Consider the following 26,372-nt stretch of genomic DNA (forward strand, 5'->3'; position numbering starts at 1 on the left):
GTGCTGAGGCTTTCAATGACCTCACACCTAGCTGTTGCTATTATTGCCACACTTCTCCGAGGCGCCAACCAATAACCTTCCAACATGGAAGGCTCAGGTTAGGAAAGGTCCGAGAGGGGGAAGGAAAGCACAACAAAGAAGAGCACAAGCTAAGTCCCACGACAACAAAGAGTTATAGTGAGACCGGTATGTCCCAATAGTCGTGCAAGTTTCATCATCATCCATTACATTTCGGCATTCTTTGTTGCCATGGGACATAGCTTGTGCTTTCTTCGTTTCGCATTCATTCCCCTCTTGAACCTTTCCTAACCTGAGTCTTCCGATAAGGAAGGCTATTGGTTTGCACCTGGGAGAAATGTCGGAGATAGGTGTCAGGTATTTGAATGTGTCAGTTTTGTGCCATTTTGTCACACTCGCTGCCTGCATAATTATGATCTGGTTATGTTGGTGGGCTGTTAGTCATAACTCCTACCATTTTTTAAAGATTCTATCCCCAGTTAAATTTGCTCGCCGTCTGAGTTCAACTTTCTAATGCATAAGCATCATTCGTAACATTCAACCTTCACCAATTGAGCTTGATTAGGCTTGGGAAAATCGTGTCTAAAGAACACCACTTATATAGCGGTCTCGAGTCCAAAACATCCGCAGGGATGTAATTTACAGCCAAAATCTGTTTCCACTGCGACACAAACTTTGTGAACACTAGATAGCAGTGCGAGTCTGTATCATTCGGCATGCGCAGAACAGGCATTGAGATCGGAGGAAAACGTTCCATCTACTATCCAATCATTAAACAACTTCTTTCGATAACTGTACTTTAACCCTCAATCACTGTTTTTTTGTGTTATGTCTTTCATTTCCTTTCAGGAGTCTCTTGCTCACTTTTGACTCATCCCACAAATGGTTCAGTTTCTCCAGGAGATAACAACTTTGAAACAATTAGAAGCTACACTTGTAGCGACGGATTCAAGTTGATTGGTTTTGCTACAACTACTTGTCGCTTTAATGGAATTTGGTCCGCACCTCAACCAACTTGCCAACGTAAGAGTCATGTAGTACAGTGTTGGTGTGTGTGGGTGTGGGTGTGAATCGTGGTAAGCAGAATATAAAACAGAGATGTTCCAGGCTGTCCAAGAGAGTGCTCAATACCGGGAGGCAGAGCTGGTTCACACGATGAGAGGACAGAGAAAGTGTTTTTACCCCGAGTTTTCTGATGATCGCTTAGTGCGTGAAACTCGGAGTAAAAACACTTTTTCTGTCCTGTCATCGTGTGTAAGCATAATATATTAATGTGGATGGGCGGGATCGGGTATCTGCACACTTGGCAAGAAGAAAAGACAATCAACTACAAATCAATGCGGACACACAACGAGAAATATGCATTTTCAGCTTCAAATAGTTTGCGGGTGCATGTCTACAAGCGACATACTGAGCCACAACCAAACACAATAACTACAATACATGTGCTGTGTGTGCAGGCCTGCAGCACACACCGCACAAAGCATAGCAAAGATGGGCACTGCTTGATACGGCAGTAGTGGCAATATATTTTAGTTCTGGAAAACTATCTTCAACCAGGTGACAGCGCACTTCGATGATGCCCAACGGATATCACTGCGGTGTAGATTCTCAGCCCTTACCGCCGTCCTCACAACTACACCCAGCAGCCACAACCCAACACCTGGCATCTCGTACTTCGGCTCTAGGTGCCTATACCTGCAGCAGCCTCTGCCCGGCACTTGGTGCCTTATACCTCAAACCAGGTTCCAGGCTCCCAAACCAGCCGCAGCAGCCACTCGACACCTGGTGCCTAATACCTCGCATGCGGGGTAGTACCCTACGCTAACCACTTGCAAACCTACACGCAGCACGCACCCACGAACAAAACTCTGCAGTAAATGTTCTCCTGCGCTTAGGGGAGCTAGACCTGCTAGAATCCAAGGAGGAGGACGACGACGGTGACGAAGATGATGATGATTTGGCCTCTACCTCTGCCTCTACCAGCAGCACCAGAGCTTGCACCATGACGACTCACGACGAAGTTTCAGAGGAAAAAACTTGGACAATGACAAATAAGCCTGTGCACACTTGGCAAGAAGAAAAACAATCAACTACAAATCTATGCAGACACACTTCTTCGCAGCAACCAAAGTCCTCATACACAGTCAGCGCTTGCAAATAACTTTTGATGAGAAAACAGTTTCTTGTTTCTTTCGCTTCGCCCAGCCAACAAGGAATCTGCATGTCATTCGCAATTTGCCGAGGTTTCCGATCAAGACGTGGGAAAAATCCGTAGGAGCAGAACAGCCAGAATGCCCGATGCCCAGTCGACAATGTCAATGGCACCTCGAGAAAAAAAGCACTATGGACTATGACAAAAAACTGTACCAGAAAACAATCACAAAACACAATGCAGGTGTGTCTGTCATGTATCGCTTTATTTGGCTTGGGTGCACACGGGAAACACGTTCCAGTCGCTCATACTCGGCCAGTATCGCTGTTCATCCAGCCCTTGCCGCTATCGCGGCGCGGGCTGGATTCCGCGGTACTGCCCTCGTACTCGTGCAGGAACCTGTACTTCCTTGCTTAGTACTAGTTGGTGGTGGTTTTTCTTGCTATTATTTTTGTAATGCCTTTTGCTAGGAACCCTAGGAAGCCGCGTTTATGAGCAGAGCAACTTACTTGAAATCAATTGTTAATTATATTTACAAAAATGATACACGTGTATATGTTCAATGTGAATTGTGTGTGTTGTTGGTTTTTGCATAACCCTTTACAGTAATCACATGTCCAGCTGTTCTGCCGTCGATTGCTAATGGTTACTTCAGTACAGTGTCGTCTAGCTTTACGATTGGAGGTACAGCAAACATATTGTGCCTTGCAGGGTACCAGCGAACAGGAGCAGCAGTAATCACCTGTGACAGTAGTGGACAATGGCCTACCAGCGATTCTCTTCCATCATGCAAATGTAAGAATCAAAATTGAATCGATCATGTGACATTCTACTTTTATCAGCCATTGTACTAGTGGTTGGGAGACTTATCCACTCACGCATGTAGAAATTCGTATTAAATACATATTTTGTGAAATGGCATACCAGTGCTACCCCAGTGTATGTGATTGAACATGCTAGGAGTATGTGTTAAACGTGGGTTTTTTTTCTCTACAAAATCCATATGAGCCCCAGCCAGCAGAAACCTGAACATGTGTAATTTTTTCAAAAATTATTTTTTCGCTCGAAATTGATTCTACACTATTAATCATTCAAGTTATCAAGTTTGGTGACAATCTGATAAGCGAAAGCATGGAAAATAGAGTTTGAAGTCACACAGGTCAAGATTCAGTACAGTTGGCGCAGCATCCATGCCCAGTGACTCCATGCAAGTTGATCCTACAGTTTCTGATTGTGATGTGGAACAAGTACATGTAAGTAAATAGAATGCAAGTCAGGCTTGCCCTCTTGGTGCTGCAGGCATGAGTAGTTCAGAAGTGTGACGATATTCCGTATACACCACTACCTTCTTTACAACACCAGAGTGCAAAACGATACTGATTGGTGGCTGGCCTTCCAAATTGTGTTCAGGGATCTCTGTGCTGGCAGTTTGAGCATTGTCCCAAAGCTTGCCATACTGATAGATGTACTGACCAATACCACTGACATCCACTCCCTTGCACACTTTCACTCAGACCATGATTTCAGCATAATTGTATTTCGATGATATGAGCGAATACTCGCGTTGTGTAGCACGTGAAGATGTTGCCCCAAAGCGTTCAACCGGTTTGACTTTTTAGGAATCCCCTTTCTCAGCACAGGGAGCAGCCAGCTTGGCATCGTCTGGCAAGGTAGAGTACTAATAATACTACGCTCTGTTTTGCGCCGTGAGAAGCCCTCCATCAGTGTCTGCAACATCATTGTTGTCGATGTAGAAATACGGATCGCTCAGCGGGTCGACATTCAGCTTCTCCTCGCAGTCGCTATTACTCCAGCACTGACTATCGTCGCCACCAGTATCTAGTGTCGATTTTATGAGGGCTCTTCGTTGCTATGAATATGAGACTCGCCACTGCTGGACAAACTCAGCGAGATCGCCACCAAAGAAATAATTCTGATCGCGAACTAACTTTCAGCGCCGCTTCGTACAGGGAGTCTCACGCTGACAACTCTCGACCTAAGTCCTTGTCGCGACACCTGTCGCCATCGCTGTGTCTAAACTCAATCTCCGTTTGACGAGCTCTCACCTAGCGCTAAAATCAATTGACCAGACTCATTTGAAGAAACTTGAAACTCCTTGGACAACGAAGACACCCACTCGATCGAAAAAGAATCTTCAAAAGCAAGCTCACTGCGCGTCCCAAACTTTGACGTCACATTTTGATGATTGATATCAAGTACACAAGTGCTGGTTTTCGCTGGCCGGGGCTCATATATCTCCAGACACTGGGGTGAATAATGGAGTGTGGTGGTGCACTCCAGTAGGCAGAATGAACACTATGTTTGTACGTGTGTGAGCACTTGTGTGTACATGCGTGTTTTCTGCGTGTGCGTATGTATGCGTATGTCTTCGTGTTTGCCTGTGTGTGTCTGTGCATGCATGCATGTGCGTCTATGAGCGTGTGTGTGTATGTGTATGTGTGTGTATGTGTGTGTGAATGTGTGTGTGTGTGTGTGCGTGTGAATGTGTGTGTGTGTGTGTGTTTGTGTATGTGTGGAAGTGTAAGTGTAGGGTCTGAGGGTCACATTTCACCCACCATCTTTCTTTGGCACAGTAACACAGTGAGGAAACGTGAATATTCCAATTCCTGTACCATACCTAGCTGCATTTTCGAAGATGTTTTAGATCTACATACTCTCAGTTAATTGCAGGTCGCCCAGCTCATGGCATTTGTCTTGTCCTCTCTTGATTTGTGTTTTGTTTAGTGATATCCTGCCCTTCACCTAGCCCACCTTTCAATGGTTTAATTGTTAGCAGTTCTACTTCTCCTAATGGTGTGACCGTCTTTGCCTGCAATAAAGGCTATAAACTGGCGGGCAGCAGTGTCGCTGTATGTTTGACGAATGGAAATTTATCAAACTCTGCGCCAACATGCGCAAGTAAGACTTCATAGATTAGAGAGAGAAAGAGAGAGAGAGAGAGAGAGAGAGAGAGAGAGAGAGAGAGAGAGAGAGAGAGAGAGAGAGAGAGAGTGAGAGAGAGAGAGTGAGAGTGAGAGTGAGAGAGAGAGAGAGAGAGAGAAAGAGAGAGAGAGATGTAGATAGAGAGAGTGTGTGTGTGTGTATGTGTGTGTGTGTGTGTGTGTGTGTGTGTGTGTGTGTGTGTGTGTGTGTGTGTGTGTGTGTGTATGTGTGTGTGTGTGTGTGTGTGTGTGTGTGTGTGTGTGTGTGTGTGTGTGTGTGTGTGTGTGTGTGTGTGTGTGTGTGTGTGTGTGTGTGTGTGTGTGTGTGTGTGTGTGTGTGTGTGTGTGTGTGTGAAAGAGAGAGAGAGAGAGAACCAGAAATACACTTCTGGCATGTGAAGAATATGTCACTGCACGAGTAGTCGTATTGTGGCTACTTTGCCAGTAATAGCATGAAGACTGGACCTTTCCAAAAGTCGATCCTTTGCTTTTCCCGTTGACTTGGCTTTTCATTTGACCAACTCACGATTGAAAGCTAGCAGACACAAGAAGTCCATCGAACATTTGACTTGTGCAGACTTCAATAAAGCGTTAAAGTCTAATCTTTATTCTTCATTCGTGCTATTCATCCTCATCAGCTGAGCTTGATTAGATTGCGGAATATGTCTGAAGAGTACCACTAGTATAGTGGTGTCGAGACCAAAAACGTCACCAGGAAAATAATCTACACCGATGCTCACGATGCTCTGTTTCAACTGTGACACGCACACACACACACACACAAACACACACACATACACACACACCTCCTTAACACTAGATAGTGGCGTGCATGTATGTTGTTTGTGGATATGCAGAATAAGCATTGATATCGGAGGAAAAAGTTTAATCCAACGTGAAATCATCAAAAAACCTCTCTTTATTACTGTACTTTAAACCCCAATTACTTTATTTTTTTTTATTTTTCAACGCCGTTCAGGAGTCTCTTGTTCACTTTTGACACGTCCAAGAAATGGTTCAGTCTCTCCGGGAGATAACAACTTCGAAACAATTCGAAACTACACTTGTAGTGACGGATTCAAGCTGATTGGTTTTGCTACAACTACATGTCACTTTAATGGAGTTTGGTCCGCCCCTCAACCAACTTGCCAACGTAAGTGTCTTGTCTTGCAGAGGTCGCGGGTACAATTCCCGATGATTATGGTTGAACACGTCTTTCTTCTCTTTCTCATTCTCCGGGCTCTTCTTTCATTCTGCTGGGTGGTTACCAATCGGTAGTGTATGCCGGAGTATTTGGTGTGGAGTGTGTGTATCTAAAAAGAATGAAAACAAGCGAAAAATGAAAATTGAAGAATAGGGATTCACAGGCCAGAAATAGCCACTTCAATCAGCTTTGTGGTGGATACAAGGCTAAAATTAGTGGCGGTAAATTCATCAGCCTTGCAAGCTGTTGAATGATTCAAGTTACCATGTCTAACAGAGCTGTTCTCTCTCATCGCTTCCGCAATGGGCAGTACTGACGTCTGTGGTTACTTCACATTGAAACTGTCAAGTGTGTTATAGTTGGACATTTCAGTAATTCCCGCTTGAAGCAAATGCTAGTGTTTGCAAAGGTTTTCGCTCATAAATCATTTCCATATTCCTGCCACACAACCTTTCTCAAACAAAATGTGATGAATGCACTTTGGGAGAGGCATGATTCCGTTTGTGTGGAGTAACGTTGATTTCCAACTAATGGTAAGTCACATTCTTCTGTGAGAACCGGACCAATTGGACGGTGAGAAGGCAATCATGCCTGTGCAAATAGGTGAAGTAAAATAACAGTCAACAACAACAACAACATCCCCCCACCCTCACTCTTGGTATCATCTGTAATGAACATAATTATATTCTCAGCAGGTGTCAGAGTTCAGCAACTTCAGTAGCTTGCCAACATGAAGTCTAACCTTGCTTATGAACAGACCAACCTACTTGAAGTCAATTGACTTTATGAAATGCATGTACAGTCAACTTCGCTAATAACGACTGCGTATATAACGACAATTCGCGAATAACGACAGAATTCATGCCCAGAGCAAAGTCCCATCCAACTGTAATACATAATATAATGAGACGTGGGGTATAACGACACTTCGCGAATAAAGACACTTTTCTGGTGCCCCGCCGAGTGTCGGCGTGTGTGTACAGTTTCCATCTGATTTGTTCGTGTGTTGTTGGTTTCTGCATAACTTCTTACAGGCATCACATGTCCCACTGTTCTGCCGTCGATTACTAATGGTTACATAAGCACGGTATCTTCAAGTTTTATGATTGGAGGTACAGCGAACATATCATGTCTTCCAGGATATCAGCGAACAGGGACAACAGCAATTACCTGCAACAGTAGTGGACAATGGCCTGACAGTGATTATCTTCCTTCATGTAAATGTAAGATAATACAAATTTGATCGGAAAAGTTACTTTTTACTTTTCTGAACAATCCCACCTCCGGCTGACCTCCACACATTGCCATAGCACACCGTCGGCAAGGTGACAAGAGAGTGCAGTCGTGGTGTGGTGGTTAATAATAAAATATTTGGCTCAAGGCTGAATGCTAACGATTAAAGGAGCACTCCTGGAATTTTTTCCGTAGTGTGTTCTCTTCATGGGGGCCTTATATGGCCTCCACGGAATGGGGAATCGCGAAAACTAGACCCGAAAAGTCTACATGTGAAGCCAGTGAGGGCCAAGTTTGTCCTCTCCGCTGATGGATTTAATGACGCCACGTGTGATTACTAATTAGCATTTAAATTCCCTGCACACTGACTCACGCTGCTATATGGTGTTCACGAGGTGTTTATCGCGCTGGAAGCGGAGCGTTTCTGTAAGTTTGTATCCCTGGTGATGTTTGTGCCTGGAGAGCACTATATAAGTGGTGCTCTTCAGGCACAATCTTCCTCAGCCTACTCAAGCTCAACTGATGAGGGGTGAATTCCCCGAAACACTGTGTATTGAGCAGGGAGTGGTGCTTTCTTGCAGGTTTGACGAGTCGAAGGTTCGATGGACTTCTCGTGTGCTCTGGATGGCAGTCGTGAGTCAGTCAAGTGTCAAGTAAAGTCGGCAGAATAGCCCGAGCTCCGGTGTGGGGAGCAAACCTTTCTTGCATTTGAAAGTGGTAGTTGTTTGAATTTTCTGGTGATGAAGAACGATGTTTGGTCGAGATACCCAAGTTTCACAACACAACTGCGGCCATACTCCAAGGACTTGAAGGGCCTCCTGAGGTGCCCCTGGTAGAGGCGCAGTGTGATGAGGACCAGGCGATTGGAGCAGGCAATTTCATTGGTCGACAAGGAAGAAAAGATTGGTGTTGAACAGTTCCTGCCAGAATCGTGGAGTGATAATGATGCAGAGGGCAGTTGATTGCCTTTGCTGTCGAGAGAGCATTGGGGCTGTTAGAATTGACAGCGCCTTGACATGCGTTTCACATCAGCCCGACTTCCTGTCAGCTTGCCTAAACACTTACCAGCTCCTCGTCTGATCCCTCCTCCTGCTCGTGTTTTCGCTTGAGGTAAAGTGATTCCTTTCGAGGTGTTGTTTTCATTGTGGAACTAGACTTTGCAGGCCTGAACTCGAAAATAACATTGGCACTGCACCCTCCAAGAGCTTACGAGGTCGCTTTTCTCCTGACTGTCTGCCCATCGCTTCGCTAGCCATACATTCGCTCATCAGATCATGCTGAAACTAGGTCTGTTCAAAGTGGGCTGAACACAAACGATCCCACTTTATTGGCTCAAAAGAGCGTGTGCGTTGTCCCACCGGCGACTTGAGCTGCTCTGCCCATGTTTTGGACCCACGAAAGACACAACTCAGCGTCATGGGGAAACGTAAACCAAATCAAATTTGTGCATGCCCCATCCTTCGAATCGTTTCAACAGATGGGAGCACATCATCTGGGCATGACAGACAGGAAATCTGAAGCTGGGACATCGACGGCATGTTGTTGTTTCTTTATTTTTGCATGAAAGAAACAAACTTGACAACTTGTACTAGTAAGGCCTGCAGGGCTTCACCTCGACAGTTTCAGCAGTGTTCCCATTCGAGCTCCAGGAGCACGATTGAGCACCGAATCACATGTGACGTCATCAGGTCCCTCCGCGGAGGAGATAAATTTGGCCCTGCCTGGCTTTATATATCGACATTTTGCGTCTAGTTTTCGCGATTTCCCATTCCCTGGGGCCATATGAAGCCCCCATGAAGAGCACACGTTCGACTCAGTACCCCCGAAGACTACAACTGGTGAAAATTTGACTTTAGGCTTAACTTCCCCTTTAACCCTTTGCCGGTCTAACTCAATGTATGTGAGGGGTGGTCACGCAAATACATGTACACACAACCTGCAATAACTCAAGAACCATGTGATGTAGGTATGGGTAAACCATATATTTTCTAAATCTGTGTGCCTGAACGCGTCCAGAAAATTCAAATATGACTAGGTCCAGGCAAGGATAGGGCCCATGGTAGCCCTTCAAGTTGAGAGAAAATACAATTGCGAATGAAATACACGAATATCACAGCACGAAGGGCATACCAAGTTCGTGATGGAGCTGAAGTCGTACGATAAACAATCAGGTAAGGGCTACGTCTTTACAAGAAATGTAGGCTCTCTACAATACCGCCATTGAACACCAACACCTCGCCATCGGCGATACGCCAGCAGCAGCAATTCCCTTTGCACGATATCGCAGTTTCGGTTTGTTCATCTCAGCGCTGCTCGCGTCAGATTCACTCTCGCTCAGATGAGTACTCAGGCGCGAGCTTACGCATGCCGTGATTCTCACGGCCAGGCGAATCAGCTGATCGCACCTGACGAGTCCTTGTGACAGTCGCTGTCGCCGTGTCGGCAGCAAGAAGACTTCCTCTCTGTTTGGAGAATTTTGTTTCTTCATTCGTCGACGATATATTTTTGAACTAGCAGGACTCAACGGAGCTCTTTTTCTCAACACACTACACTGCAAAACCTCCCGGGACATCCAGCCTGGACTGGTGATGTTACTGCTCTCAGAGCGCTTGTCAAACACGGCCCAAAGAGATGCACTCGCATTCTTGAAATGCGCGCATGGCGGATGGTCGTCTTTTCCAATTTCAACAAACTTCAGTCGATCGATACGGCAACAATTTGTATGGTAAGCATGGTTGTTTTGCACATCGTCAGAAAGCCTTGGACCTCAGCTACGCGTAGAGCGCCATTTTAGCTGTCTCCTAGCAACAAGACCCCAAAAACATGAGGGCCAAACGTACCGATACTATAGTATCGGTACGCTTATGGTAGACCGGTAAAGGGTTAAGGCAGCACTCCAAGAACTTGGGGCCTCACACAATCGGCTCTCCAGCAGTCGGACGTCTGGCAATAAAGTCAGTTGCGGTCTCTCTATGGCCACAGTGCATCTCATACCATGTACATGTACTTTACCGGATGTGCAAAATGGAGGAGATCAACATCCTCGCAACCCGTGCCAGGTGGCGTCTATTTGGTCATGTCTTACGGCTGCCACCATCAACCCCAGTAGCCTGGACAACTCTAACCAAAGAAGGGTAGGGAGAGTAGCACCCTCGTACTCTCACTGAGCCCCGCCCCCCTACTCTAGTGCCGATTTTGTGGTTTTCACGTCATTCAATAGTCAGAAGTCAATACTTCACATAGGTTCATTTGTTTGGGGTTAAGTCGAGGAATCCCCACGTCCGCTGCATTTTGCCTGGCAGGACAATTTATGGAATTGGACATATGGGTATCGGGTAACTTTTTTCCATGCCCCCTCCCCCCCCCCCCCTTTCCCCTCTCCTTCCACTAATACTTTGACTAAAACCCTGGTGTAGTGGTGTTGTTATAAACAGTAATTTACCATTCTCACACACACAGTGGTATAGTGAGGGAAAGTGAACATCTTACTTTTCATGTAAGATACCTACCTGTAGGAATATGCATTTGGAAGGTGTTTTAGATCTGAATACTCTCAGCTAATTGCCTGTCACCCAGCTCATGAAATTTGGTCTTGTCTTGTTGTTTTGTGTTTCATTAAGTGATATCCTGCGCTTTATCCAGCCCACCTTCCAATGGTTTAATTGTCAGCAGTTCTACTTCTCCTAATGGTATGACCGTCTTTGCCTGCAACAAAGGTTATAAACTGATGGGCAGCAGTGTCACTGTATGTTTGACGAATGGAAATTTATCAAACCCTGCGCCAACATGTGCAAGTAAGGCTTCTTTGGAGTGATAATACTAAAGTAATTAAATTGTGTGAAGTGTACGTCACATAACGAAGTAGTGGTAGGCACTAACAACAGTCGATCTTATTCTTTTCCCGACGGCTTGACTAGCCACTTGACCCACTCATGACTGCATTCTAGCGCACACGAGAAGTCCATTCAACCCTCGACTTGTCAAGAGTTCAATAAATCACCACATGGAATACAAATTCAAGCAAATAAACATACTTGCAATAAAGAAATGCAACCAGATCAGTCCAGTCGACCGAGGAGAACAAGAACAGCAACTCGCGTCTCACTTCTTCGTACTTTTCTCGACTTTTTCAAAAAGAAGCTGTGGTCATGTTTTAGCGCGCTCTGACTCAAATTCTACCGGTTCATAGTTTACTGAAGCAAAGCTCTCTTCATGCTGCGGTGTGATATGCACTTTCGCACAGTTTCTGTAATAGTCCTTAAGTCAAGTGCATACAGGCCAGCAGATCTTGCAGAAAAGGGGGGGGGGACCCGGTGGGGGTTGGAGGGCGCTTGCAGCGGACTTTGCGGTACTGTGCAATCACAAGACAATCTTTCTTGATTGCTATTCTTTGACCCTGAACAATTTATTAAGAAAAGAAAACCTTTGACGTGTGCAGACTTATCCATCGAACATTTGACTTGTGCAGACTTATCCATCGAACCTTTGACTTGTGCAGACTTATCCATCGAACATTTGACTTGTGCAGACTTATCCATCAAACCTTTGACTTGTGCAGACTTATCCATCGAACCTTTAACTGGTGCAGACTTATCCATCGAACCTTTGACTTGTACAGACTTATCCATCGAACCTTTGACGTGTGCAGACTTATCCATCGAACCTTTGACTTGTGCAGACTTATCCATCGAACCTTTGACTTGTGCAGACTTATCTATCGAACCTTTGACTTGTGCAGACTTCAACAAGAGAGCTTGGAAGCTCAGGGCCCTACGCTATGCTTTTTTGCCTAGCTCCTCATGCATGTTATTAGAACTGATGGAAATGTTGAATCTTTTGATTGGCTATAGTGTTTTACGTTCAACCATAACGGCTGCAATGCCCAACCATACCACAACGAACTGATCGGCTACATCATTGTGTCGCAAAACGTTTCTATCAGTTCGAATAACATGCGAGATCAGCTACGCAAAAAAGCATAGCGTAGGGCCCCGAGCGAAACGAGAGAGCTTGGAAGCTCAGGGCCATACCCTATGCTTTTTTGCCTTGATAACCTAGACAAAAAAAGGATAGTGATGTTATATATTCGTATAAATTTCTTTTTTTTTGGACATAACCTGGGATTCGAACCCGCACTATCGCCCTGCATGCATCCCCGATACACTTCGCATGCATACTAATTCTTCCAAGTTGCTTCACGTTATGATCTTGTATTTGAAAGCCCTATTTGAATATACATTGTGGCCAGCCGTCTTTGATTGTACGGTACGATACGGTACAGGTACGGGACAGGTACGGGACATGTACGGGATAATACAGGTACGGTCAAGGGTAATACGACACCTTCTACCGCCTTGATGACGGCAAAAAAAGAATAGGGATGTTATAAATTTTTCAATTTTCCTATTTTTGTCAGGCATTACCTGGGATTCGAACCCGCACCCCCATACACTTCGCATTCATACTCATTCTTCCAAGTTGCTTCACGTTATGATCTTGCGTTTGAAAGCTAATTTGAATAGTGCGACCAGCTGTGTTTGATGGAACGGTACGGTACGGGACAGATACAGGATAGCGCCAGGCGTGACACAAACACACAAACAAACAAACACCAAATTAAAGCTGTGTCGACCCTGGCTAGCGCCAGACGTTACTGAAGTAACGCCTTCTGCACAGCTACTGGAATAAATAAACTTTCTCTTGTCATTCGAGGGTATTACGACACCGTCTGCCACCTTGATGACCTAGGCAATAAAAGGATAGGGATGTGGTAATTATTTTGCATTTTTCCTAATTTATTTTCTAGACATAATCTAGGATTCGAACCTGCATTATCGCCATGCATGCATTCCCCCGATACACTTCGCATACATACTCATTCTTCCAAGTTGCTTCACGTTCTGATCTTGCATTTGAAAGGCCTATGTGAATACTGTGGCCATAGCCAGCTGTCTTTGATGGTACGGTACGGGACAGGTACGGGATAGCGCCGACGGCACAAACAAACAGACACACACCTTGATGGTACGGTACGGGATAGCGCCAGGCATGCCGATGGCACAAAGAAACAACCACGAAATTAAAGCTGGGTGGACCCTGGCTAGCGCCAGACGTTACTGAAGTAACGTCTTTTGCATAGCTACGGGAATAAAGCATTTCAGTCTAATCTATACTCATCATTCGTGATATTCATCCTCATCAGGTGAGCTTGATTAGATTGGGGAATATGTCTGAAGAGTACCACTATTATAGTGGTCTCGAGACCAAAAAGGTCACCAGGGAATTAATGTACACCAACGCTCTGTTTCAACTGGGACACACACACGCTTCATTAACACTAGATAGTTGCGTGCATGTATGTTGTTTGTGGATATGCAGAACAACCATTGAAATCGGAGGAAAAAGTTTAATCCAATGTGCAATTATGTGCAATTATCCAAAAAAAAACTCTCTTTATTGCTGTACTTTAACCCTCAATTACTTTATTTTATTAATTGTTATCTTTTATTCCCATTCAGGAGTCTCTTGTTCACTTTTGACTCATCCAATGAATGGTTCAGTCTCGCCCGGAGATAACAGCTTTGAAACAATTCGAAACTATACGTGTAATGACGGGTTCAAGTTGATTGGTTTTGCTACAACTACATGTCGCTTTAATGGTGTTTGGTCTGCACCTCAGCCAACTTGCCAAAGTAAGTGTCTTGTTATGCAGAGGTCGCGAGTACAATTACCGATGAAAATGGTTGCTCGTGTCTTTCTTCTCTTTCTCATTCTCCGGGCTCTTCTTTCATTCTGCTGGGTGGTTTCCAATAGGCAGTGAATGCCGAAGTATTTGGTGTGGCGTGTGTGTGTCTAAAAAGAATGAAAAAAGGGAAAATGAAAATTGAAAAATAGGGATTCACTGGCCAGAAATAGCCAGTTCAATCAGCTGTGTGGTGGATACAAGGCTAAAATTAGTGGCGGTAAATTCATCAGCCTTGCAACTGTTGAATGGTGCAATCCCAGCATAAGTTGCCATGTCTAACATACAGTAGTTGTTCGCTCACATCGCTTCCGCGATGGGCATGTCTGATGTCTGAGATTAGTTCACATTGAAGCTGTCAAGTGTGTTATAGTTGGACATTTCAGTAATTCTCGCTTGAAGCAAATGCTAGTGTTTGCAAAGGTTTTCGCTCATGAATCATATTCCTGCCACGCAACCTTTCTCAAACTAAGTTTGATGAATGCACTTTGGGAGAGCCATGATTCCTTTTGTGTGGAGTAACGTTGAGTTCCAACTAATGGTAAGTCACATTCTTCTGTGAGAACCGGACCTAAGGGACGGTGAGAAGACAATCATGCTTGTGCAATAGGTGAATTAAAATGAAAGTGAACAACAACAACAACAACAACAACAACAACAACAACAACAACAACAACAACAACAACAACAACAACAACAACAACAACCTGCCCACCCAGCTTCGCGAAATCCCTTCTCGTACTCCCTTCAAATCCGAGATATCCCTGCTGTTGCACAACTCTGTATGCTCGTGTAGCGACCACCCCTGCCCGTACACTTAAGTACGCAACTCTGTATGCTCGTGTGGCGACCACCCCTGCCCGTACACTTAAGTAGTCATTAACCCCTAGGCCCTGCCCACCCAATTCTTCCTCACTCTTTCTCCTTTCTTACACTATTATCTCTTATTGGCCACTGGCTATCGTGAGAATAAAGATTTGAAACAACAACAACAACAACAACAACAACAACAACAACAACAACAACAACAAAAGTTGAGTAGGAGTAGGAAGCAGATTTTGGCGCTCCCAGTTTTTCCCTAGATTTCTGCGGATTGAGGCTTACCCGGGGTACCAGACCCCAACCATGGAGCGCAACATTAGTACTGCTGCCCGAAATGGCGAGCCACGATGGAAATCACTTACCCGTGAAGACATGAAGGCCAACACCGTAGTTTTCACCAGTCACGCCGGTATCAAGACAGTGGATGTAGCCGAGGCCCTTGTTACCCAAGGGTACACGGACGTCGCCTCCGTCCAGATCACCAATTCCAACCTCACAAAGGTAACGTTATTATCTGCTACGCAGACTGACGCACTGCTGGGGCACGGGTTTTTTATCGGCGACAGCCATTTCTCTGTACGCCCTGCATTCACCAAACAACTACAACTCCATATCTTTGATGTCCCGATCTGGATCGAGAATACCGTTATCTGCAGTGCTTTGGCTGCATTTGGCCAGATCCAGGGAGACATCCGCCATGGTCAAATTCAAACCCCGTCGGGGATTACTGTAGGGACAGGTATGCGATTCGCCACCATCGAGCTGAAGGAGGGATGTCGGCAAGTTCCGTCATTTGTCCGCACAGCCGACCAGCACCAGTTTCGTGTCCGTCACGAGGACCAGAGGGCCACCTGCAGGATCTGCATGGGGGAGCACTTTGCTCGATCGTGTCCGAGCAAGCGGCCCACGAACAAACCACCCACAAATACACAGAGCACCAATTCGGCTGCTCTCCCTGGATCACAACTGAGCTCGGGTACAAGTGCGCCCGATGCAGGAGGTAGTGAGGCTGTTGTGAGTGCTAGTTCAGGTAGTAGCTGTACAAACACGGACCCCAGCGCGGAGCCCGAGAGCTCAAATCAATCCACCAGCTCAGCACGCACGCGCACAGAGCCCAAGGGTTCACACTCGTACGCCAGCGCAGCTCAACAGGGAGCCCGCGCACAGTTCAACTGTACGCACGGGGCGGCCGAACAGGTGAGCACTGCACCCGACGGATCCCCTGCTAGTACTAGTACTAGTAGCAAGGATGCAACACAGAAAACCGCTGAAATGAACAGCGCCAGTGCGTCTGAGAACACAACCAGCGACGGGGAATCCAAGGAAATACAGAGCAATACTCCATCCTCTGTCGACCAAACTGAGGTAGCTGAGAGTTCCAGCTTGCAGGTAATCGCTCCCAGTACACCCCCAATGTCCGGCACCCCTCCGCCTACAGGCACTGGGGAAGGCCACGACGACGGGGCCACCACGGTTGCCTCTGACGATGCGGATTGGATACCCAGCGGTCCTCGTCGTCGCCGACACAGCCACGGCCATTCGACCATGGAGGAGAAAGCCAAGGCCGATGGGACATGGCCCTCCCCTCAGAGGAAACACCCGAAATACTGAGTCCAGATAAGTTTCAACAACTAGCCAAAAGACAAAAACATTAAAAAAATAAAATTCCCCCCAAAAAAAACAATACCAATGTCAGTGAATTTGAACTTTCTCAGCACCAATGTGCGTTGCATATTCAACAAAATGGACGAGTTACTTACCTTTACCCGTTCGTGCTCTGAATCTCAGAACGAACTATCAGTCATTGCAGTCCAGGAAACCTGGGCTGACACATCAGACCCTGACAGTCTCTATGCAATCCCAGGCTACAAGCTGATCAGAGCTGACAGACAGGACTATGGTGGTGGTGTTGCCTTGTACATAGCGGAACGTTTCAACACAAGGGTACTGACAATACCAATGACAGCAGCAGAATGCATATGGACGAGAATATCCACCGGTAACCTTTCCCTCGTTGTTGCAAACATTTACCGACCACCCCGTAGCGATGGCACCCTCTTCTGTGCGGAACTGGAAAGAAGCATCAAAACCGCTAGAGCCGAAGGTGACGACCTCCTACTACTTGGAGACTTCAATGCCAAGAACAGTGCGTGGCTCACCACAGACAGAACAGATCGCCTTGGGGACGACATACAAACTCTGCTACACACATACGGCCTCACACAACATGTCAGATTCCCTACTTACATCCACCGACAAACACCTCTCTCATGTCTAGACCTTGTTATCTCCTCACTCCACACCAATGATATTCATATCCAATCACTTCCACCGTTTGGCGCATCCGATCACACTACTATCAGTGGCCACATCAATAATCAACTGCCCCCCATAATTAACAACTCCCCTCCACGATCCAGAAGCACCACATTCTGGTCATGGACAGACAGCACTATCCACCTTCTTCGAGAAGCCCTTTCACGCACAAATCTCAACCACCATCCAAACCAACACGACCCATGCCCAGTTGACACCTTCTGGCGATCCTGGCGTGACAATGTCATGAGCATCGCCCAAGAACACTGCCAAGTTACTCGCACTCACCCCCCTTGGGACAGGAAGAACGTGCCAGCACGACCATGGATATCAAAGGGCCTCTTGAAAGAGATCAAGGATAAGCACAGAAAACACAGAATATACCTTCACTCACGCTCGCCTGACGACTGGAACACGTTCACTGCCCAAAGAAACCGTGTCACCACCCTCCTGCGTCGTGCTAAATCGGATTTCGTAAACAACTCAACAGCCTCTTCTACTTCCCTACACCGCCTCATGAAGCACCTAACTACAGCTACAAAACAACGCATACCCGAACTCGTCAGCCAAGCAACTCCTGCAACGACACCAGCACAAAAAGCCGCTGCCCTCAACGAATTCTTCATTTCACAGAGCAAGCTGTCCGTGGCCAATGCGGATGAGCAAACTCCAGCCATCAACACCACCCCTGACATCCTCAGTCCCCTTCAAGAAATCTCGACTTCCCAAGCTGAGGTCGAAAAACTCCTCCGAGGAGTTGATACCAACAAAAGCCCCGGGTTTGACTCTATTCCAAACCGCCTCCTCAAAGAAGCGGCTAAGGAACTTGCACCGTCGTTATCGTCCCTCTTTAATCTATCGTTCCAAACCGGAGAAATCCCACAGGAGTGGAAAGATGCCACCATTACTCCAGTACCCAAGCCGGGTGACCCAACCCAACCAACAAATTATAGACCCATCTCTCTCTTGAGCACTACATCAAAAATCCAAGAAAAAATTGCACATCAACTCCTCTACAAGCACATCACACCCCACCTGCCCAACCAGCAGTCCGGATTCCGCGAGAAAGACGGCACTGAGCAGCAGCTCGCCCGTCTCGTCCATACCCTCTCCACTGCGAGAGACGACGGGAAACACGTCAATGCCTGCTTTTTCGATCTAAGCAAGGCCTTCGATCGTGTGTGGCATGCAGGCCTTCTAGCAAAACTCTCCCACTATGGTGTCCAGGGCAACGCCCTGGAGTGGTTCCGACGGTACCTGTTGGGGCGTCGGCAAAGGGTCCAGGTGGATGGCGACCTATCGCCTTTCCTCGAGATCCCTGCCGGCGTCCCTCAGGGATCTGTTCTTGGGCCGCTTCTATTCCTCGTCTACACCATAGACCTTCCACATGCATGTGAGAATCCCGGCACCACCTGTAGCCAGTTTGCAGATGACACCGCTCTGATTTCCATAGCGAGAACTCTTCAAGACTGCACCCGAAACCTACAACAGAGTGTCACAGCAGCTGGAGACTGGCTTCAAAGATGGCACCTGCTGGTTAACACAAAGAAAACAGTCATCCTCCCGTTCTACCACAATAACCGCCCCCCTGAACAGCTACCCCAGATCACCCTCAGGAATAGTCCGCTTACCGTAGCACAAAAACACAAACACCTCGGAATAATCTTTCAGCATGACCTCCGTTGGACGGAGCATGTTGAATACATAGTCAAAAAATCACTCAAGTCTTTCAATATTCTTTTTAGACTAAGGTCTACACTCACCAGTGATTCTTTATCTCACATCTATCAGACATACATACTACCTATATTCTCATATGCGAGCACTGCTCTCACACCGTTGTCCCACACTTCCCTTGACAGGCTAGAACGACTCCAGCGGAAAGCCGCCAGAATATGTCTCCACCTTCCCCTTTACACACACTTAGAACACTCCCACCTTTTGCATCGCATCAAATGGCCAACATTATTTTCACGTTTTAAAGTTAAACATATACTCTTCGCGCATTCTCGGCGCCACAATTATGCCCCACCACATATACTCTCGCTGCATACTGCTAGCAACGTGCAACCTTCGTATAATTTACGTCGCTCTCGTACTTGGCACTTGCCAACTCCGCGGACTGACCGCTGTCTCCATTCTCCCCTGTACAAGGCCCTTCATTACTTTAATTGCCTGCCCACCCAGCTTCGCGAAATCCCTTCTCGTACTCCCTTCAAATCCGAGATATCCCTGCTGTTGCACAACTCTGTATGCTCGTGTAGCGACCACCCCTGCCCGTACACTTAAGTACGCAACTCTGTATGCTCGTGTGGCGACCACCCCTGCCCGTACACTTAAGTAGTCATTAACCCCTAGGCCCTGCCCACCCAATTCTTCCTCACTCTTTCTCCTTTCTTACACTATTATCTCTTATTGGCCACTGGCTATCGTGAGAATAAAGATTTGAAACAACAACAACTGTTAAGTAGGAGTAGGAAGCAGATTTTGGCGCTCCCAGTTTTTCCCTAGATTTTTGCGGATTGAGGCTTACCCGGGGTACCAGACCCCAACCATGGAGCGCAACATTAGTACTGCTGCCCGAAATGGCGAGCCACGATGGAAATCACTTACCCGAGAAGACATGAAGGCCAACACCGTAGTTTTCACCAGTCACGCCGGTATCAAGACAGTGGATGTAGCCGAGGCCCTTGTTACCCAAGGGTACACGGACGTCGCCTCCGTCCAGATCACCAATTCCAACCTCACAAAGGTAACGTTATTATCTGCTACGCAGACTGACGCACTGCTGGGGCACGGGTTTTTTATCGGCGACAGCCATTTCTCTGTACGCCCTGCATTCACCAAACAACTACAACTCCATATCTTTGATGTCCCGATCTGGATCGAGAATACCGTTATCTGCAGTGCTTTGGCTGCATTTGGCCAGATCCAGGGAGACATCCGCCATGGTCAAATTCAAACCCCGTCGGGGTTTACTGTAGGGACAGGTATGCGATTCGCCACCATCGAGCTGAAGGAGGGATGTCGACAAGTTCCGTCATTTGTCCGCACAGCCGACCAGCACCAGTTTCGTGTCCGTCACGAGGACCAGAGGGCCACCTGCAGGATTTGCATGGATGAGCACTTTGCTCGATCGTGTCCGAGCAAGCGGCCCACGAACAAACCACCCACAAATACACAGAGCACCAATTCGGCTGCACTCCCTGGATCACAACTGAGCTCGGGTACAAGTGCGCCCGATGCAGGAGGTAGTGAGGCTGTTGTGAGTGCTAGTTCAGGTAGTAGCTGTACAAACACGGACCCCAGCGCGGAGCCCGAGAGCTCAAATCAATCCACCAGCTCAGCACGCACGCGCACAGAGCCCAAGGGTTCACACTCGTACGCCAGCGCAGCTCAACAGGGAGCCCGCGCACAGTTCAACTGTAGGTATACGCACGGGGCGGCCGAACAGGTGAGCACTGCACCCGACGGATCCCCTGCTACTACTAGTACTACTAGTAGTAGCAAGGATGCAACACAGAAAACCGCTGAAATGAACAGCGCCAGTGCGTCTGAGATTACAGGTAGACTCCCTTTAAGGTGGCTCGCGCCTATTTCTAAACTCGTCTTCTGCGCAGGTTCTCGCGCATCCTACGTTCGAGAAAAGTGCATGCGGAGTTGGCTTAGCGAGCTTGTAGCGCACTCCAGTTTCGAAGGGTCCAGCTCGAGCAGATGGCCTGAGTACGAAACTCTCGTACTCGAGTCTAGAGTGTGAGCTTTTTTCTTCTTTTTTTGTCACTCCTTCACTTGGCTACTTTTTTTGAGGTGCATTTTTTACTTGTGGAAATTGTCACCTGTCAGAGAAGTGTTGGGATGTCCCTTCCAGCAGGCACTGCCCATGCCCATGGTCGGCTTCGGAAAAAGAGTAGAATCAAAGCGTTGGAGTCTATGTGGATGTCTTGGAAGGAATGGGGGACGGCACAGACGGGTACGTGAATGTGTAAAACCTGAGTATTTTGAATTTTCGTTGAATTGGTTCAAGTGACTTGGCGAGTCCATTCCACAGTAGAACGCCATCCTTCGCAAAATTTGTCTGACTATTTTGTCAAGAATGGCCGTTCTATAATGATCAATCGACTCTGAAGCCAGTGGATTGTGGAGGTCGCCCTTGAATATATTGAAATGGTCACGAATGTACGAAAGTATTTTTGATTCGAACATGTACTGGACAGCGTGGTTGCATTGTGTCAGTAGAGGGTACTACTGTAGTATCTCACCATTTCTTTATGGTAATCGCTGTCCACGAAGAACTCTACTATAGTTATTGCCACGGCTTGATCACAGCGGTACACTGAGTTTTTGTTGAGAAATTCCTTCAATTTATTGTCTTATCACTCTGACTAGACTCAGTGCTTGAGCGTTTTATTTAGGATGCATTTTTTAGAGATTGATATTTACCAGTATGTGTTTCACATCACTCCTGACGAGAATAAGCATTTGAAAGCAACACTGGCTGACAGCAATCATGCTCCCCAGGCTCAAGTGTGTGTGTGTGTGTGTGTGTGTGTGTGTGTTACAATGGTGTGCATGGCAATTTGGTAGAGTATGTGTGAACACAAAGTCCACTATATATTCACAAACTCAAGTACATCGCAAAATTATGCCTTCGTATCGTATATTGTGCCTTCATAACTTTGACTAGCCCTAACCTGCTGTCTGACAGGTGTGTCATTGGTGAATGTACATGATTGTATACTGTCTCCCTTCACAACTACGTGCATGTAACACAATTTTACAGTGCACTTGCAGTGTATATAGCTAGATCAATGCACAGTAATCAGTAAATTGTGGCTGCCTCTGTCACATTGTCATATTCACGCGACGTACATTCTAAATCATCGAAAATGCCCAAACCTATTTCTACGTGTGCAGAAGAAGATTGAACACATTCTTTCCTTGCATCTGCGCCTTGATCCTTGAAGGATGATGGCGTTCATACAGATGCGGAAAACTCGGCCTGTAGCCGAGTCTGACGCGAACCGTGAATTTTTTTCCTTGACATTGGTTGATGGCGTCAGTCACATCTAAGAGTGACACTCTATCTCAAACATATTTACACAAAGAAGTAGTAATCTTATCTTCATTGGAGCGATGGTCTGCAGGCGTGCGATCCTGTGTGTGCCTTGTGTGTGTGTGTGTGTTTAGTCACTGTTTACACGCACGTTTGTGCGTGTGTGTGGTGGGTGTGTGTGTGTCTGTCTGTCTGGCCTGGTATGAGGTTGCTCAGGATAGGTCTGCCTGGCGGGTGGACTATCTTATCTGCCATCGGTCGTTTCGCCAGCCAGGTGACAAACAAGGCACAAATGTGGCGCAGAGCAAAGTCTCCCCATCCAGGATCAGCGTGGTGCTGTGCAGTGTGCTACATGCAGAAGGTGGTTTCACTCTCGTGGTGGCCTGCGTGTGCATCATTGTTTGCCCCTGGAACCATCGAAAGTGTCCGCGCCGGCATCATCTTTTCCGCTCAGCGTCCATGCTTCTCTCTTGTGTTTGACATGCAATCGGCAATTCAAGTCAGTGCCTGGTTTCAGACGTCACATGTGCGACCGTGGCCATCGGGCAACCAAGTCTGACAGAGCATCATATTGTGTCCGCTGTTCTCGCTGCAGCCGTCAGTTCCGTCGACAGAGTGACCTGAGTCGTCATCTCCGTTTCTGCTCCTGATAATGACTCCGGCTTCTTTCGGAATGGTGTGGCCCTTGGGCAACCATGCTACAGTAGCAGTAGTAGTAGTAGTGTGTGTGTGTGTGTGTGTGTGTGTGTGTGTGTGTGTGTGTGTGTGTGTGTGTGTGTGTGTGCGTGTGTGGGTGTGTGTGGGTGTCTGGAGCGCCACCGGGTGGCGTGCTCTTTCTCACTCTCTGCTGCCCCTCCGGGCCCACGTGACCCTAGTGGTAGTGGCTCGACAGGACAGGTGTGTGTGTGTGTGTGTGTTTGCATGTATGCGTGTGTGTGTTTGTGTGTGGTATGTGTGTGTGTACACTTGTGTCAATGTGTATTGCAGGGTTGGGTGGGCTAGTAGAGAAGGGTAGATGTATGTGGACCTGTACATGGGATATGTAGGTGTGCATGTACATGTAGCAAAGCTAACTTATCAAAAAGGCATTCTGCGCCTATATGGCGAAATTGAGCATTGAAGCATATGTTTTTTATTTTCTCATTGGCATGTACACAGTTAGTCCATTCAATAACCAAAAAATGAGGAAGATTGTAAATCAGGTTCTTGATGAAATACCTGTCCGCTATACATCACAAATCCTGTACAAATTTGACAATTTAGTGAAATTGTCATCGCCTATATCTCAAAAGTTAGCATTGAGACCCCGTTTTTTTAACTCGCCATTTGCATACACTACCTAAGAGCAACCGCCCACCAAATTTTCAGAGCAATCGTTAATTTTTTTGAAATAGGCGTGAGCCACCTTAATTCGAACCTCAAATTGCCAGGCCCTAACTTCGAATTATCCGGAACTTCTAATTATCCAAATGCAGCCCCATGCACTGATATGTATGTCAAAATGCTTGAAATCGCGTGCTGAATATTTTTTGCACATTTATATTTGCATCAATGGAACATACATTGTAGGTGTTCGTACCGGTACGGGTCATGTACAACAGATCATCTAAACACTGGCCGGATCGACACAAAATCATTTTGACATTATCTTCATCTTCTAGTGAAGAAGTTGTCAGTCACTGCAGCTTTCCTGAAACGATTTCAACGGAAAAGAACTGCGCTGCCTAATCCGCGTCATGAAAGGCCGTCGGACACCAGCACGTCGTTCTGAAGAACGGAAGTGGAGCATAGGCATAGACAATATTTACGACAATAGTGTTGTTGTGCGCCAACATCTCCACGCACGAGCTGGCGCGGCAAGAAAGGCCATCGAGATCCGCGAAGAGAGTCAGCCACCTGGAAGAATCAAACCTTTGCAATTTGCCTCGCACGGGCTTGAATCAAATTTCGACAGAAGGTGGGTTTCTTGAACGCTATAGTCGATCCTGCAGCGGACCATTGATCGATTTTTGAGCTACTCTTGGCTAGAGAAGGAGAAAAGAATGAACTTCGAATTACAAGGATAGCAACTCAATCTCACTTCGAAATATGCGTTCAAAGAACATAGCCAATGTACTGTAAACAGCTCTTCTGTACGAAGACTGGGTTCGAATTATCCAACCGGCGCACTTTTCGTACTTCGAATTATGCGTTCGATTTTGACTTGAAGTGACTTGCAGAAGATCGGTACGACGAAAAAGTTCGAATTACACGGAATGTTCGAATTATACCGTATTCGAATTAGAGGGAGTCTACCTTACAACCAGCGACGGGGAATCCAAGGAAATACAGAGCAATACTCCATCCTCTGTCGAATGCATATGGACGAGAATTTCCACCGGTAACCTTTCCCTCGTTGTTGCAAACATTTACCGACCACCCCGTAGCGATGGCACCCTCTTCTGTGCGGAACTGGAAAGAAGCATCAAAACCGCTAGAGCCGAAGGTGACGACCTCCTACTACTTGGAGACTTCAATGCCAAGAACAGTGCGTGGCTCACCACAGACAGAACAGATCGCCTTGGGGACGACATACAAACTCTGCTACACACATACGGCCTCACACAACATGTCAGATTCCCTACTTACATCCACCGACAAACACCTCTCTCATGTCTAGACCTTGTTATCTCCTCACTCCACACCAATGATATTCATATCCAATCACTTCCACCATTTGGCGCATCCGATCACACTACTATCAGTGGCCACATCAATAATCAACTGCCCCCCATAATTAACAACTCCCCTCCACGATCCAGAAGCACCACATTCTGGTCATGGACAGACAGCACTATCCACCTTCTTCGAGAAGCCCTTTCACGCACAAATCTCAACCACCATCCAAACCAACACGACCCATGCCCAGTTGACACCTTCTGGCGATCCTGGCGCGACAATGTCCTGAGCATCGCCCAAGAACACTGCCAAGTTACTCGCACTCACCCCCCTTGGGACAGGAAGAACGTGCCAGCACGACCATGGATATCAAAGGGCCTCTTGAAAGAGATCAAGGACAAGCACAGAAAACACAGAGTCACCTCCCTCCTGCGTCGCGCTAAATCGGATTACGTAAACAACTCAACAGCCTCCTCTACTTCCCTACACCGCCTCATGAAGCACCTAACTACAGCTACAAAACAACGCATAACCGAACTCGTCAGCCAAGCAACTCCTGCAACGACACCAGCACAAAAAGCCGCTGCCCTCAACGAATTCTTCATTTCCCAGAGCAAGCTGTCCGTGGCCAATGCGGATGAGCAAACTCCAGCCATCAACACCACCCCTGACATCCTCAGTCCCCTTCAAGAAATCTCGACTTCCCAAGCTGAGGTCGAAAAACTCCTCCGCGGAGTTGATACCAACAAAAGCCCCGGGTTTGACTCTATTCCAAACCGCCTACTCAAAGAAGCGGCGAAGGAACTTGCACCGTCGTTATCGTCCCTCTTTAATTTATCGTTCCAAACCGGAGAAATCCCACAGGAGTGGAAAGATGCCACCATTACTCCAGTACCCAAGCCGGGTGACCCAACCCAACCAACAAATTATAGACCCATCTCTCTCTTGAGCACTACATCAAAAATCCAAGAAAAAATTGCACATCAACTCCTCTAAAATCACATCACACCCCACCTGCCCAACCAGCAGTCCGGATTCCGCGAGAAGGACGGCACTGAGCAGCAGCTTGCCCGTCTCGTCCATACCCTTTCCACTGCGAGAGACGACGGGAAACACGTCAATGCCTGCTTTTTCGATCTAAGCAAGGCCTTCGATCGTGTGTGGCATGCAGGCCTTCTAGCAAAACTCTCCCACTATGGTGTCCAGGGCAACGCCCTGGAGTGGTTCCG

General features: G+C 46.9%; 1 protein-coding gene across 1 annotated transcript in view; it reads left to right on the forward strand.

Annotated features, from left to right (window-relative positions):
• Positions 1 to 26,372, forward strand: part of LOC135818913 (sushi, von Willebrand factor type A, EGF and pentraxin domain-containing protein 1-like) — a 108,753-nt gene that overhangs the window by 76,075 nt on the left and 6,306 nt on the right. Inside the window, exons 13-19 of the mRNA XM_065332102.1 lie at positions 868 to 1,041; positions 2,780 to 2,968; positions 4,919 to 5,092; positions 6,095 to 6,268; positions 7,354 to 7,542; positions 11,173 to 11,346; positions 14,071 to 14,244. Coding sequence (XP_065188174.1) covers positions 868 to 1,041; positions 2,780 to 2,968; positions 4,919 to 5,092; positions 6,095 to 6,268; positions 7,354 to 7,542; positions 11,173 to 11,346; positions 14,071 to 14,244 — 1,248 coding nt within the window. The remainder of the gene's footprint in view (positions 1 to 867; positions 1,042 to 2,779; positions 2,969 to 4,918; positions 5,093 to 6,094; positions 6,269 to 7,353; positions 7,543 to 11,172; positions 11,347 to 14,070; positions 14,245 to 26,372) is intronic.

Source organism: Sycon ciliatum, chromosome 6 (genome assembly GCF_964019385.1).
Source record: "Sycon ciliatum chromosome 6, ocSycCili1.1, whole genome shotgun sequence".
Taxonomy (NCBI): Eukaryota; Metazoa; Porifera; class Calcarea; order Leucosolenida; family Sycettidae; genus Sycon; species Sycon ciliatum.